A 14,971-nucleotide genomic window follows, 5' to 3' on the forward strand; every position below is an offset into this window, starting at 1 on the left:
AAGACAGTTGCATGATAAAAGGCATCAAGTTCTCCCTTATAAAAGTTTACTAAGATAAGTTTGCAAATTATTTTTGCAGTTTCCTCATGCTTTACCCACGGTTATATAAAGCATTTATCACAGTTTGCCATGTTTTTTTTTTTTTAATTAGCTTTACCATGTCTATCTGAGCTTTAATTTTTATTTTTTTTTACCATGTCTATCTGAGCTTTGATTTTTTTTGCTTGACTAAAGGCTGAATTGCAGTACACATCTAAAATTCCTCCTGCTGTTTCTGAAACAGAAAACAGCAATGCAGCTCAGAAAACAAAGTCAGCCAATACAACCTCTGGATAAAGTACCAACTCTGTCCTTATAGACAGTTTCACTCATTTCCCTGCTTCCTACAGGAAGATTAGCCCCTGGACTCCTAGTGAAGAACAGTATGCGCTTTGATAAGCTTCGGTGTTATCCCACATTCAGTCTTCACAATGTTGGGAGGTATGGAGCCCCATCTTCTGAGTCTGTATCTACGCAGGAGGCTACAGAACCTGCTATTTGTATTAAAAATAAAGACAAGCCTGAGTGTCTTTCTGAGGGAGAGTAGGAGAATGATGACATCGAAAGAGATACCTGAGATACAGACCCTGTATACCAAATGGATAAGCTCAGACAACAAAAAGGGAATTGTTATACCAAGAACATTTTACAGCAACAAGTGCAGACCTAGTTCTTAAATAAATCTACATCTTTAATATCGACCAGTAACTGTTGCTCTGGTCTTACGCATAGATTCAACAACAGGCTCAATAGCGACTTGATATGGGTATAGAATATCACACTCATGTATTCTTTTTGATTAGCGATGTTATTTCAGTGATCACAACCTGGTGTCTTTTTAAAACGTTATGCACTGTTCTGGCTTCAAAAGGGCTACCAAACATCTCTTTTGTCCAGGTTGCTCTTTTGCTTACCAGTAGGTTCACTGGTAAAGGACTGTTTGCAGCATCTAAAGCCCACAGTTGCATACACATTCTGCATTGCTGATTGGATCTGTTTTCATGTCTATAGAATTAGTGCAAACTGATACACTGTTAGATTCGTTGACTGTATCTACATCATTTTACATTCTTGTAACTGTGTTTATAAATACCTACACTTCATTACAAGCCAAGCAAGGGTCATTTTATATTCTGAACAATAGGAACAAGCAACATATTTTATCATTTTTACTTAAGGCTTATTAAAAGTCAGTTATACCTGGAGCTCATTTCAAATGGGGAAATAATATGCAACAGGCATGGATATTTCCTCTGGCTATTTCACAATGTGGTTGTAGCTTACAAAAACATCCATAAATCTTACCTATTGTGGACTTCCATTCGCTATATAGGTCTCAAATGTGGAGTTTTGAAAGAAACACATGTTACAGATTTGGGTCAAAGAATGTTACTGAAAGCAAAGTCTGTGTTGTTTACCCACTTCATAGTCTCAGAGCAGAACTATATACTTAAAAAATAAAATAAAATCATTTCAGAGCTTCTACACACACCTTAGTGGTTTCTTATTAGTTATTCTGCAACATTACCAATTTGGTGTCAACATTTCATTATGAATTTGACTGTAATACTTGCATACCGCCACCTGCAGTGTCTGAGCTGTAACAACATAATAATATACTAAGCTGTGCAGCAGAACCTCGACGTTCAGAACACCACACTTAGGAACCGTGCAGTCAGGTAGACACACTGCTTGAACACAGAATATCAAGCTACTGGCCACTGTCAATGACAAGACATTTTACCGGTTAAACATAGCACTCCTGGCTTTTTGTTTTCTTATTACTATTCCTAAGATTTAAGGTGTGGCCCTTTTAAAAGTACAGTACACATACACTGAGGCACTGGAAATAAGTTTCAGACATACAGATATGCTTGCAACTTTGAGGTTCGTCTGTAGATATATGACAATGATATTTGTAGTTTTGAAGTTGTTTAGTTGGTGTTTTCCTTCAGTGGTTTACTGACTCACATGTTAACATTACACCGTACAACAAAAATAGAAAGTTAGATAAGGTCTGCCACTGTTTAAATCATGACACTAGATCTCTCATTCTTTTCAAAATTTGATCTGTCAAGCCACGCCTGCATTACATCACTAACAAGGAACCTTTTTATTCCACCTTCCAGCAATACTCCCCTGATAATAGTATGTGTGTAGCCCTATGTTAACAAACACAATCATGCTCTTGACGTTAGTGTTTTTACAGCTGAAAAGCTTCAGATAATCGCACATGGAGAAGTTAAGCAGCTTTTTAGTAACTTAGAAATACAATCCCAGCAAAATGTTAACTGCATAATACTGTGTAATGACAGATTCTGATCTCGTTTGAAAAGTAATGTTCAGTTTTAAGACGTATAGAGCCAGCACACATGAGAACTCTTGATAACTACCATGCTGCTCTTTAACTGGATGTTTGAGTTTGTCATGCATGACCTAATCCAATTAATTTCACACCATCAAAAGACATGTCCAGGCCCTAATAACATGTGGTTTCCAATGACCTAGCCCCACAGTTCTGACTTCACACATCAAAGAATAGGCTGCAGCACAAGAGGCTAATATTACTTGGACAGACTGGGTATCTAATATTAACCTCTCTATATTTTAAAATGATGACAGGCTACTGGCATGAGCAAAGTGAGACACATAGAGACACATAGAGACACGTTCACTCACCAGTCTGGCAGCTTTACATTGTTGCTTACGGCTCATATTTTCACATTCTTCATAATGAAAACGGAATCTTATAATATCATTGACAGCTATAATAAGATAATTTGAGGGGGGAGTGAGAGAAGTTCAGCTCCTCTTCTGTAATAAAATAAAATGCTACAGTACGAGGATAAATATAAATGCATCCATTCCCTGTTGTGTTCACACTGTACATTTTCAGCTGTTTAGAGAGTTTGAGTGGGATGTATTGTCAGAATCATTGCTGTCACAGCATAATATAGTTTATAAAAAAAAGAGTACCTTGTTTGGCTTAATAGCAGTGTGCTATTTACTGACTTCTTTGTTTTGAAAATAACAGAAATGGTTTAATCACATATCTATGATTGCTTTGGGGTAAACATGACCAGAAAAACCCTGGCATGTTTTGGGCAAAATAACCCCAAAAGAGTGCAAGACTTGAGCGGAAGATATTTATTTTCCCTTACAGTACGCGGTACTGTAAATGTGCACAGTAATTTTACAGTTTTCATATTTCTATGTTTATACTATTAATTTACCATGCTCTACCATATCTTTAGACTTTACAATGTTTACCTGTTCTTTTACTATAGTTAACTTTTATAAGGAATTTTTCCTGCCATCACCCCATCATTAGACATAGCAATTACAACAGGAATTGCAACAGGAAGTAAAAATCCTAATACTCAAGTCACGGTTGTTTTTTGTTCAAGATGGTTCAAATGTGTATTAAACAGATATGCCAGACACAAAAAGAGCATCATGGGACAATGGAATTTGGCAGAGCAACAGCCGTGGTATGGTGGACTGTGGTATGGATGGTTGACATCACCACTGGACATGCTCTGACAGAAAACTCTTGACTCAGCTGCTGCCTGACAAGATGTTGTGGTCGATACAATGCCCTACACTCCCCATATCCTGAACTAAAAGTTCAAGAACAGCACTGCAAGATTAGCACTGCAACAGACCATTAGGCAGCAAAGGGCAACTTTGGGAACTAGATCTTACACCCAGCGGAAACAGTATCAGTTCCATTTTTGATACTTGCTGCTGTCACTGGTGTCCCTTTTCTTATGTTGAAGGTATTTTGATTGTTGTATTTTTATACTTCGATTAAGATAATAAGTTGCTGCAGCTTTCTGGTACCACATTCGTGTCCTGGAGGACAATGATCCTAATGGTCTAGTTACAAGCAGAACATTCACGTGACATACAGCTCAGAGAGTAAGGAAACAGTAGTATGCTTTATTACGAAACAAAGACCCAACAAAATGATTAAATGGACTAAATCAGCTGACACCCAGCCAATCCTCTTCAAGCAGACAATTTCAAATCTAATAAAACAATACTTCAACTGTGATCATGTTTTTCGAAGTACTGTACCTGCAAGAGCAAACAGCTATATGACCAACAGTGACCGTCTCTGCTGTATTTGAGGGAGCTAAGAAATGCTAGGATTGAAACTGGGTCAGAAACATACCTCCTTTACACTCACAGTTGTTAAGTGACTAAAGTTGATACACTAGGATAAACATCAGCTTGTTTTTTGATACCCTAATGATGTAATCAGTTAAGACTAAATTATGCAGTTGTTTGTTTACACACTTGCACTTAAAAGTCAAACCAATTTGACTTTGGTTTATAGACTTTCACTTGCTGGAATGATAGGAAAGAATGTTTTGTTGGATGCTCGCTTGGTGACAGCTGAACAGAGATAAGTATTTACTACACAAGCAGGACATTAATCTTCTCATTCACCTGACGCATTTCCACTGAGCTGAAGACAAAGAATGTCTGTGGGTTCCACTTTAATGCGAGTGGCACTGATGCATGACCTTACAACAAAAGAGGAGCTCTGGCCAGGCAGCAATTAAAATTCATTAAGCATTCAATAAATGCATCATTGTTTTTGACTTTTGGTATATATGACCCCATGGTAAGTAGTTTCTTGCTAGTAATATATCATTCAAAATATTTTATTTGTTTTAAAAGTGTTTAATGTTAAAAAAAAAAAAAAAACATTGTGTGGAATTTCCATCACATCCCTGGTAAATTTGGTATGCAATCCCAGACGTGTGTTCTGGTTGACTTACATGTAATTGTAGTCTAAATCCTAAAATACAAATACATAGAATGTACAAATAACTAGAATTAGCAAGTGGCAAAAGGAGATGTCCCACAAGGTAAACATGTGGTTTCAGCTCCAGCCATTTTTTAAGAGAACAGCAGAAGATTAACATGAGACTGAAATGCCAGGGTTTGGGTTAGTCTACTAAATATATCCTTATAAAGGTTTACCACAATAAAAGTACAGCAAAGTGTATTAAAGCATGGTAAGACTAAGGTAAGCATTGTCGCTCCGAAGTATGGTAAAGCATATTAAAAAAAACATGTCAAACCAAGGTAAACGATGGTAAATGAATAGTAAAACCATGGGAAAAGCATAGACAAACTGACTCTCCACAATCTGCTAATGCATTCTTTACAAGGGGGCAGCCCCCAAGTGCTTAGTTTGCCATGTCGCTAAAAATCCTTCACTATAAAAGGAGACACATTTAAAATGATGTACCCAGGCAACACAGAGGGTATTTTTCATTTATTGTATGTGTCCCTTTGTAGGAAAGTAAAGAAACTAAGAATACACACTTAAGATGGGGAAGGAAATGAGGGGGCACTTATTCCAAAATGTAAAATAAAAGAAACTAAAACATCGATTTATTAAATGTCAGGAAAGCAGCGATTTAGAGCACAGAGTAGTAGACTGAAATGACCTAAAAACAAATCTGTATTGCAGTATACAAGACCATATCAGCTGCCGTCACGGGCACGCATTTGCCCACGGCACTGCTTTGAGGATCACTGATCTGAACAGAGTTTGCTCACGTGGGTACACTATGCAGTTTATTTCAGAATAAGCATCCCGCTAGCCATCCAGCTCATTGAGAAGTTGCAATATACTGAACAGGTTCAAGATTGTGAAGCCTGTTTAAATGTGGGAGTAACCTGTTTTCTTTCAACATGCAGTAATGGTTCATTCAAATGCAAAGAAGAAAGAAATGTCCAGGGGATAATTTTAGCAGATTGGTCAATTGAGGGTCAATGGTTCTGGCTCTAGCATTGCAGGCATTGCTTAATTAACTCAGGATGGTCTATTGTAATGATCAGTTGATATAAATACAGCTGGGGCTTTTCTCCTGGCGTAATTTAAAGACACACTTATTAACATTATTGCAATAATCTTGGTTTATACATTAAGATTCAATCTGGTTTGTACATTAATATCACTGTTAAGATTTTTAAAACAGACCCCATGGACTGATGATATTTTTGTTGCTGGGAAGGAAATCAGGATTTCAGCGTCAATGAAATGAAGTTGAAAGCAAATTGAATGTATTTTACATAATTTGCTCCCTGCTATTTATATAATCCACTATTTACATGACACTTAATAATTTTGATTTAAGAATATCAAACAAAACAATCCAGTTATAGCACATTGCTACAAAAGTAACCCATCAATGATCCTCTTCGTTATTTCAGTCATGCTTCTTAAGCAGACAGTGGTTTTTGCATGTTCTGCTAAGACACTGAGCAGTACATATCAAAAGGATAAATGTTTTTTTAAAAGTCCACCTTGCAAGGCAATTGCTTTCGGTATAAACTGTTCTTAAACTGAATGGCTGTTCTTGTAGATGCTAAATTTGATCTAGTCCATGTTTGGTACCAGCAGTCCATTTTCACATGTCCAGGTTCTGTAGCGCAGCGGTTTTGAACTGTGGGCCTCTCAGGATCTCCGATCAGACTTGCATCCTGTGAAGACAGAATCAAGACGTGGTGCTTCTCTTCCTGGGTCTCATGGCTCTTCTTCTGAAGGCTTCCTCTTCGGGATCGCTCTCACAATCCCTCTGGAAGGAGCAGTATTTTACAGGAATGAGTTCGCAGCTACTTTTCCAGATACTCTTGTCTACATATTTCTACAGACCACACTCTCAGTGCACTCAGTATATAACTCCTTGTACTCACTTTGACCAAATTTACTTGCAGGGCCAAATATGTTTCTGACCCTAAAACTCACAATAGGGAATTTTCAATGTATCTAAAGAGTGATGGATCATAATACCATTGCCATTTAAATTAATTTAAAAAAAAATACCCCCGGACGTTTAAACAGAATTAAATAGCCTACCGAATCTCACTCTCTATTAGACCTGTTAGACTTTTTGAATGATCTCAGTGGTGAATCTTAAGATCTGACTCAGTTTAGATACACTGAATCCAATGAAGACAGCTCAAGGGTCAGCTCACATTGCAATGCATTATGGTACTTGTAGTTCCGCTTCTCAAAGAGAAAGGTAAAAGGTACTGTGCCTGAATGTATTATGATGTGAACCTGAAGCACATATCTATCTATTCTGTGAAGTGTAAACTATGTACATTCCCATGAAAATTCACAAATATATAAATAATACATGTCAGTTGTACTTACCATATCTTCTTGTTTTTTAATGTAGTCTTTTTTCATCATACGTGTCAAATGATTACAGAATGAGACGATACTGATGGACAACTATAAAACAAAGGATTTGTTTTAGAGGTTGACAGCACTTGAGGGAATCAATGGTTTTTGATTGTGTTACCTTCCATCTCCTTCTTGCATACTGTCTCTTAAAGTTCTCCAGGTTAATGACAGATTGTCTTCTGACCATTTCTTGCTTTTGGTTTAATGGCTGAAAGAAAACAAACAGTAATCAGATGTAAGACACAGAATTGATAGTGTCAAGTGTATGAACACTCATAAAAGTACTTTGATTTCTTACCTGTTTGCAGTACCAAATAAAACATTTCTATATATAACCAGTTGACAACTCTGCTCTAGCAATTCAGTGGGATGGAAAATGGATATAAATATCAGAGCCAATAGCAGATGACACCATTACCAGCAATGGCACTACCAACAGTAGTCCTGGTATGGCAGAACATTGGTACTGATATTGTATCATGGTCCCAATGACACACCATTGGTCTGTCAAAATACTGTATGACAATGTTACAGCTGTGCTAGTACTGATGGCTCCAGCTACTGTAGCTGACCTTGTGCTACCCCTTAGTGTGGCACCCCTGCATTGCCATTCCTCCTGCCCTGCATTAACACTGCAGATTGAATTAGATGTTCTAGTTCAGACGTTCTGCCTGTTTGCAGGGACTTTGTGGCTTTAGATAGCGTGCAAGAAATATCCACAAATCAGCAGTAAATGGCACGATCCCATTTTAACAGCATTTAGAAACATTTAGAATGACCTGTACTGTATACGTGAACAACAGGCTACTATTTGTTCTTGTACTTAGCCCTTAATTCTGTTACCAGACCCTCCAGAACTCTGACCTGTTCATATCTTAGAAAGAACACAATAAAAGTAGTTACGTAATATCAATTTTAAAAATACATAAAAGTAACAATATAACACATACAAGTCTCATATTTTATGACAATACTTTGAACAGATTGTTTTCATTGGAGCATTAAAGAGCACTCTAACAATTACAAACCATCGTGCATTTTAAAGATTTAGGAACTGGTGTAAGTCAACAGTTTTATTTATTTATTTCGCAATTTATTTATTGTTACGAAAAAAAACAACAAACACCACGTCAATATCCCCTTCAGTCATTGCGTGCATAACATGAACACATTATGTTTCCTATCTATGTAAAAGTATCTATTTTATTATGCATATATGTTTTTTCAAAGTTTGGAAGGGTAACTTCTTGAACTTCACAGAGTTCACACAAACAGTTTTAAAATAAAAATTGTGAGTGAAAGGGATGTAATTATTATTATTATTATTATTATTATTTATTATTATTATTATTATTATTATTATTATTATTATTTTTTTATTCTTTTTGTAGTGATGTCAAAGGTATATATCACTTCAGTCAGTTATTGCTGTCATGGTAACCAATGTGTCAACACAGACTGACTTTTATAAAAGAAAAGTGGAGACCCACACAAACCCTCTCATTACTGCATCAGACACAACACACACTGAGCATCCATCGCATAATGATAACCTATTATTAAAGTGGTACAGTTCCCAGAGTTTTTAATACAAACTGGTCATGCCAACAAAAAATAAAGCACGTATTTGAATATTGTCAGTGAAATAATCCACAGAGTTACTTAGCCAGCTGCTGAATTTTCTTTTCCATGAATCTTTAATACAAAATAGGAAATTGGAGCATCATTGAACATTATAAAATTAAGGCTTTTGATTTTCGGTTCTAACCGATAAAAACTGATAAAACACTCCTGATACAAAAAAATGAAATCGGTGTACAGAATATAAACACTGGAACAACACTGGAAATGGTTACTAAATTCGTAGACTTGACCCCTTTCCCAGTGGGGGGAAAAAAATACAGTAATCTACAAAAGAAAACAAACAATGGCAGTCCCTCCTTCCTGACTTGTATCTCTCATTTATTCGTTCTGAACACTTTAAACCCACCCCACGCGTGCAAGATTCAAGTACTAGAGTGGAACATTGTTCTTTCTCGCGAGTTTTAAAGCTATTACAGTTCCAGAGGGAGTATTTACACGCTGGTGGAACTATAAACAGAATTGCAAATTGTGGCAAAATGTAAAAAAATGTCTAAACACACAGAAACCCCAAAAGAATGTGCCCATGACCAGAAGGACTTTGTTATGGAAGACAGCAAAGGAAAGAAGGTAAGCACTGTTAATACATATTGTGACAGAAAAAAAAAACTCAAGAATTTTGCAAAGTAACTGAAAACAAGAATTTCTTACAGTACATAAAAAGTGAAAGCCCCAAAAAAAACAATTTACATAAAACTTGAAAATAGCTAAAAAACCAAAAACTGAAATGAATAAAAAACGAAAAACAGAAGCCCTAATTACAACACACAACTACAATTTTATATAAAATCTATACAATAAATATGTTAATATGAATTACTTTGTCAGACACTATAAAATGTGCAAAACACACTACACTTATATTAACACAACCAAAGACAGACTAAGGCCTTAGATTGAACCACTGACTTTACTCTGTAAGGTCTAAATTCATGCCTGAAAGCAGCTCTCTACTACAAGAGCTGTTTAACAGCTCCTTCAAAGCCTCATTCACATCTTTATTAAAAACAGAAGCAAAATCTCCATTCGAGAAGCTTCCATTGCCATGGTCCATCTGAAAGGAGCTCATTACGTCTTGCACCCACTTCACTTCGGACAACAGCTCCTGCCCCAAGGCTTCAAAGTGCGATTTCCGCTCCATGTATTTGCCAGTGATGTCTGTGATGCTGGAGTCCATGGTTTTAACGTCATCTTGAAGGTGTTTCTTCATGGATTCCACTTTGCGGTACTCGTACCAGAGCTGGGACAGCTCATGCCTCACACTCTCGCTTTCTTCCTTGTACCAGGTCTCCTTCTCGTTATAGATGGAAATCAAAGCGTCGATGTCCTCCTGGAGGGAGTCTTGGGCCACCGCTATGCCGCTGACGCTGGTCTCCATTACGGAGATGTCTTCCACCACGAGGGCGAATCGCTCGAAGTTGACATAGGTGTTGTTGGGCGGCATGCTTGAATAGGTCTTGATGGTGTATTCCTTCAGCCGCTTCGTCTTCAGCTGTCGCCGTTCTGGCTTTTTAGTTTCGAGAACTTTGGTTTCTTCCTTGCTCTCGTGAGTCTTCGGACAGAAGAATGCAGCATTATTGAATTGAAAATACAAAACAAAAGGAATGGCGTGCACATTACACAGTGTCGTTAGTCCAAACTTCAGATACCAGATGCAAAACTGCATTCCGCATTCCACCAGCAACACCCATTTCCTTGTTATCTTCAATCCATGCAAATAAAACAATGTGGTATGATATCCAAGCCAAAGGAAAAAACTTCAGTGTTTAACAGTATTAAATAAAACCTTACTTTCTTCACAAACAAAAAATGATAAGACATGCCGCTTGCTTGAATGTGGCTATTGATCTAAATGGGTTATAAAATCTCCTTACCTGTAACAGATATCTCTTTGAAAGTGTACAGCCGTGCATTAGTGCCTTACACATTTGAAATTTTACTCCAGTATGCAGATGGTGAACAATGCCCCACCCTCAATGAACCCTGACTTCTTGTAAACATGCTACTCATTCAAACAAAACAATGCTGTTTTTGTAGTGATTGCCCACCTTTATGCTAACATGTTAAAACAAACACTGTCGTATATCACTTGTTGCAACAATGCTAGTAAACAAACAAGATTAAAATAATGGTGCAGTGAAATAAGTAAAAAAAAAAAAAAAATCCAACATCGATCTTGGCTTTACCTTAATCCATGGATGATTAAGAGCTTCTTGGATTGTCAGTCTTTTTCTGTAAATTAAAAAGTGAATGTTTAAGCATGGCAACCAACTGTATCCAAGTAGCCAACGCTGCTAATGCAAATAAGATATCATGGATTTCAAAGCCTTGGTTATCACACACACACACTCACCTAGTGTCTTTCACTAGTAACTGCCGGATGAAATTCTTTGCCAGTTCACTGGTGCGGCTGAAGAATTCCTCGTCAAATTCATAATCCATTGCTGAAATGTTTCCAAGGGTCTCCTGCTTTGTCTCGCCTAGGAAAGGGGATGCCCCACTTAATCTGAAAGATAATACAACAGAAGTTAAAAAAACATGAACACATAAAACCTTTTATTAGGATACTATTGATACCTATAACACAATATACTTACAATATATAGGTGATGACTCCAATACTCCTAAAAAAAATCAAACAGAAACAGATGTATGAATCATACTTTAAATAAAATACTAACACTGTAATATAAACACTTTTTAATGGTTAGAAAAGGCTTACCACATGTCTGCAGGCAGTCCCAGTGGTTCATAGTTAACGATTTCTGGAGCTAAAAAAAGAAAAGAATACCGTCATCATTATACCACATGTTTTCAATCTGAATTTTCACACAGGGTTTAATCTATCGTCTTCCTATTATTACTGCAGTTTCTCCAAAAAGGACCTTGTTGTACGATACCGCTGTACAAGAGCCGGCTCCTTTGCAAGGAGCGTATATCAGGCTTATGTCTCTGTTTGTGATTACATCACCTACCAGCCCTGCTGCTGCCTACCCCCCTATCGGCAAGCTATGCTTGAGTGCGAGAGGTCCCGGGTTCGAGCCTGCCCTCCGCCTGTGTGTGGATTGTCTCGCCCTGTGTGATGCACCTGCCTGCGTCAGCCTGTTTCGCTACACACACACACACACACACATATATATATATATATATATATATATATATAGTTTCTTTGGGAAGTATCTTGACACGATCAATCGAAATATACTTTACTTTTTTTGCTTTGTCGTCCATATTTACTATTTTACCTCCAATGCTGAAAACTAGATTTTAGCAACCTAAATTAAAAATTTGCAGGACTGACTTCATCCCACCCCCTACTGCTCAGTACAGATCACAGAAAAGCAGTACAGACGCACTGATAGGCTGATCAAAACTTCGTTGTCATTTGAATAGTAAACAAGAATGTTTACCGCATTGGAGAATTTTTTTTGTAAATGTTATTTGTGGACGTTTTTTGTTTGCTTGTTTTGTGCTTAAGTGCAATGCACACAGGACGGCGAAGGAATAAAAAATGGCTCTCTACAGAAGGAAGATACGTAGTTTGTGGCGCTTGCATTGTGCAGTAGTTCATTTAAACAAGGTTTCTTTTTTTTTTTTCCTCTCCATACTTGTTCGGTATGCATTGGCCCCTAAAGAGGTGAATTTCATGGTGACCCCTCAATTTCGTGGAAATCATGATTTTGGTAGACCCCTAAATATATACGTTATATATTTACACTGTGCGTACAAAACATTAGGAACACCTGCTCTTTCCATGAAATAGACGGATGAGGTGAATCCAGGTGAAAGTTATGATCCCTTATTGATGTAACCTGTTAAATCCGCTTCATTCAGTGTAGATGAAGGGGAGACAGGATAAAGAAGGATTTTTAAGCCTTGACACAATTGAGACATGGATTGTGTATGTGTGCCATTCAGAGGGTAAATGGGCAAGACAGAGTTAGTCAACTGACAGTCCTGTACAATATTGGTGCCGAAAGACCCATAAAAGACACACAACTCGTCGTACTTTGACACGAATGGGGTATGGCAGCCAACAACCCAACAGAGTTCCACTTCTTTCAGCAAAACACAAGAAACTGTGGTTGAGGTGGGCTAAGGAACAAAAACACTGGACACTGGAGGATTGGAAAAACATTGCCTGATCTGATGAATCCCAGTTCCTGCTGTTTCACACTGATGGGAGGACTAGGGTATGAAGAAAACCACATGAGTACATGTATCCATCATAGCGCGGGTCAAGACTGCAGGTTGCTGGTGGTGGTGTGATGGTGTGGGGTGTGTTTTCATGGCACACATTGGGCCCCTTGATAAAAGTGGAGCAACGTTTGAATGCCACAGGATATCTGAACATCATTGCCAATCAGGTGCATCCCTTCATGGTAGCAGTGTATCCATCTGTTAATGGATTTTTTCAGCAGGATAATGCCCCATGCCACAAAGCTAGGACATGACAGTGAATTCAGCTTACTGTAGTGGCCTGCCCAGTCACCAGATCTCAATCCAATTGAGCATCTGTGGGATGAGATGGAACAAGCTATTTGTAGTAGAGATCCACTACCAGCCAACTTGACACAACTGTGGGAAGCATTGGAATCAACATGGGCCAGCATCCCTGTGGAATGCTTTCGACACCTTGTAGAGTCCATGCCCCGACGAATTTAGGCTGTTCTGAGGGCAAAAGGGGGTGCAACTCAATATTAGGAAGGTGATCCTAATGTTTTGTACACTCAGTGTATATATAATATATATATATATATATATATATATATATATATATATATATATATATATATATATATATATATATATATATATATATATATATATATATATACACACACACACACACACACACATACACACATACAGTTTTTGCTCAAAGAGCCATCTTCCCAACGTTTTGATATGCTTAACATACCTTTGTCAAGGGATAGTGGAGTAATTTACAGGCTTTTGATGCCGTGGAACATAGCTTAGATCTTTCATTAACATCATGTAATCAAATAAACTACAAAATGATATCGCAAGTCTACTGGAAGCCAAAATAGCAGCACAATATTTCATGTTAGCTTTCAAAATGCCACATTTTTTAATTTGTCAGTTTTTCGTTAAGTGTATGTAATTCAATATGTTAATGTAATATTATTGAGCAAGATTTTATTCGATTTTATTGTACTGCTACCATGGCTTCTGTGCCAGGAGGCCATCATTTGGCTAGTTTCGGTACCACTGAGGTGACATTTGTCAAGAAATATTTCACTTAACAGTCTAAAACAACATTTTGTTGTAATAATATCTGTATTGTTAAAAAAAACTGCTACACTGTATACTATACGACATACAATGCGTGGCAAAAGTATTCAGACCCCTGACCAATTTTCTCATACTACTGAATTACAAATGGTACATTGAAATGACGTTCTGTTTGATATTTTATTTTTAAACACTGAAACTCAGAATCAATTATTGTAAGGTGACATTAGTTTTATGTTGGGAAATATTTTTAAGAAAAATAAAAAACTGAAATATCTTTCTTGCATAAGTATTCAACCCCTGTGCTGTGGAAGCTCCCAGTTTGCACCGATGAAAGAAATTGCCCTAATGAGGACACAATTACCTTACCAATGGCCTCCACCTGTGAACCATTAAAGTTACTGTCACATTTTCTGGATAAAAACCCCACCGTTGAAGGATCATTGATAAGGCTGTGAATCTGAAGGAAAATTAAGACCAAGACCAAGAGCATTCTACAGAAGTTAGAGATAAAGTAATACAAATGCATAAATTAGGGAAAGGGTACAAAATAATATCCAAGTGTTTGGATATCCCAGTGAGCACAGTTGGATCAATAATCAGGAAGTGGAAGCTGCATCACACCACACAGGCACTGCCAAAAAAAGCCGTCCCTCAAAACTCAACGCTCAAACAAGAAGGAGACTTGTGAGAGAAGCCACAGAGAGGCCAACAATCACTTTGAAGGAGCTACAGAGTTCAGTGGCTGGGAGTGGAGTAATGGTGCACCAGTCAACCATATCAAGAGCTCTGCATAACACTGGCCTGTATGGGAGGGTG

General features: G+C 37.5%; 1 protein-coding gene across 2 annotated transcripts in view; it reads right to left on the reverse strand.

Moving 5' to 3' along the window:
* Positions 1-5,434: 5,434 nt before the first annotated feature.
* LOC121299236 (death-associated protein kinase 2-like) overlaps positions 5,435-14,971 on the reverse strand; it is a 31,240-nt gene continuing 21,703 nt past the window's right edge. Inside the window, exons 6-12 of one of the 2 annotated variants that reach the window (XM_041226889.1) lie at positions 11,619-11,667; positions 11,494-11,520; positions 11,250-11,402; positions 11,083-11,128; positions 7,374-7,463; positions 7,223-7,303; positions 5,435-6,641 (exon numbers count right to left, since the gene is read on the reverse strand). In XM_041226889.1, coding sequence (XP_041082823.1) covers positions 6,561-6,641; positions 7,223-7,303; positions 7,374-7,463; positions 11,083-11,128; positions 11,250-11,402; positions 11,494-11,520; positions 11,619-11,667 — 527 coding nt within the window. In that variant the 3' untranslated portion in view covers positions 5,435-6,560. Of the gene's footprint in view, positions 6,642-7,222; positions 7,304-7,373; positions 7,464-9,659; positions 10,449-11,082; positions 11,129-11,249; positions 11,403-11,493; positions 11,521-11,618; positions 11,668-14,971 lie in introns of those variants that run through there. The other variant, XM_041226888.1, reaches the window with a different exon arrangement.

Source organism: Polyodon spathula, chromosome 24 (genome assembly GCF_017654505.1).
Source record: "Polyodon spathula isolate WHYD16114869_AA chromosome 24, ASM1765450v1, whole genome shotgun sequence".
Taxonomy (NCBI): domain Eukaryota; kingdom Metazoa; phylum Chordata; class Actinopteri; order Acipenseriformes; family Polyodontidae; genus Polyodon; species Polyodon spathula.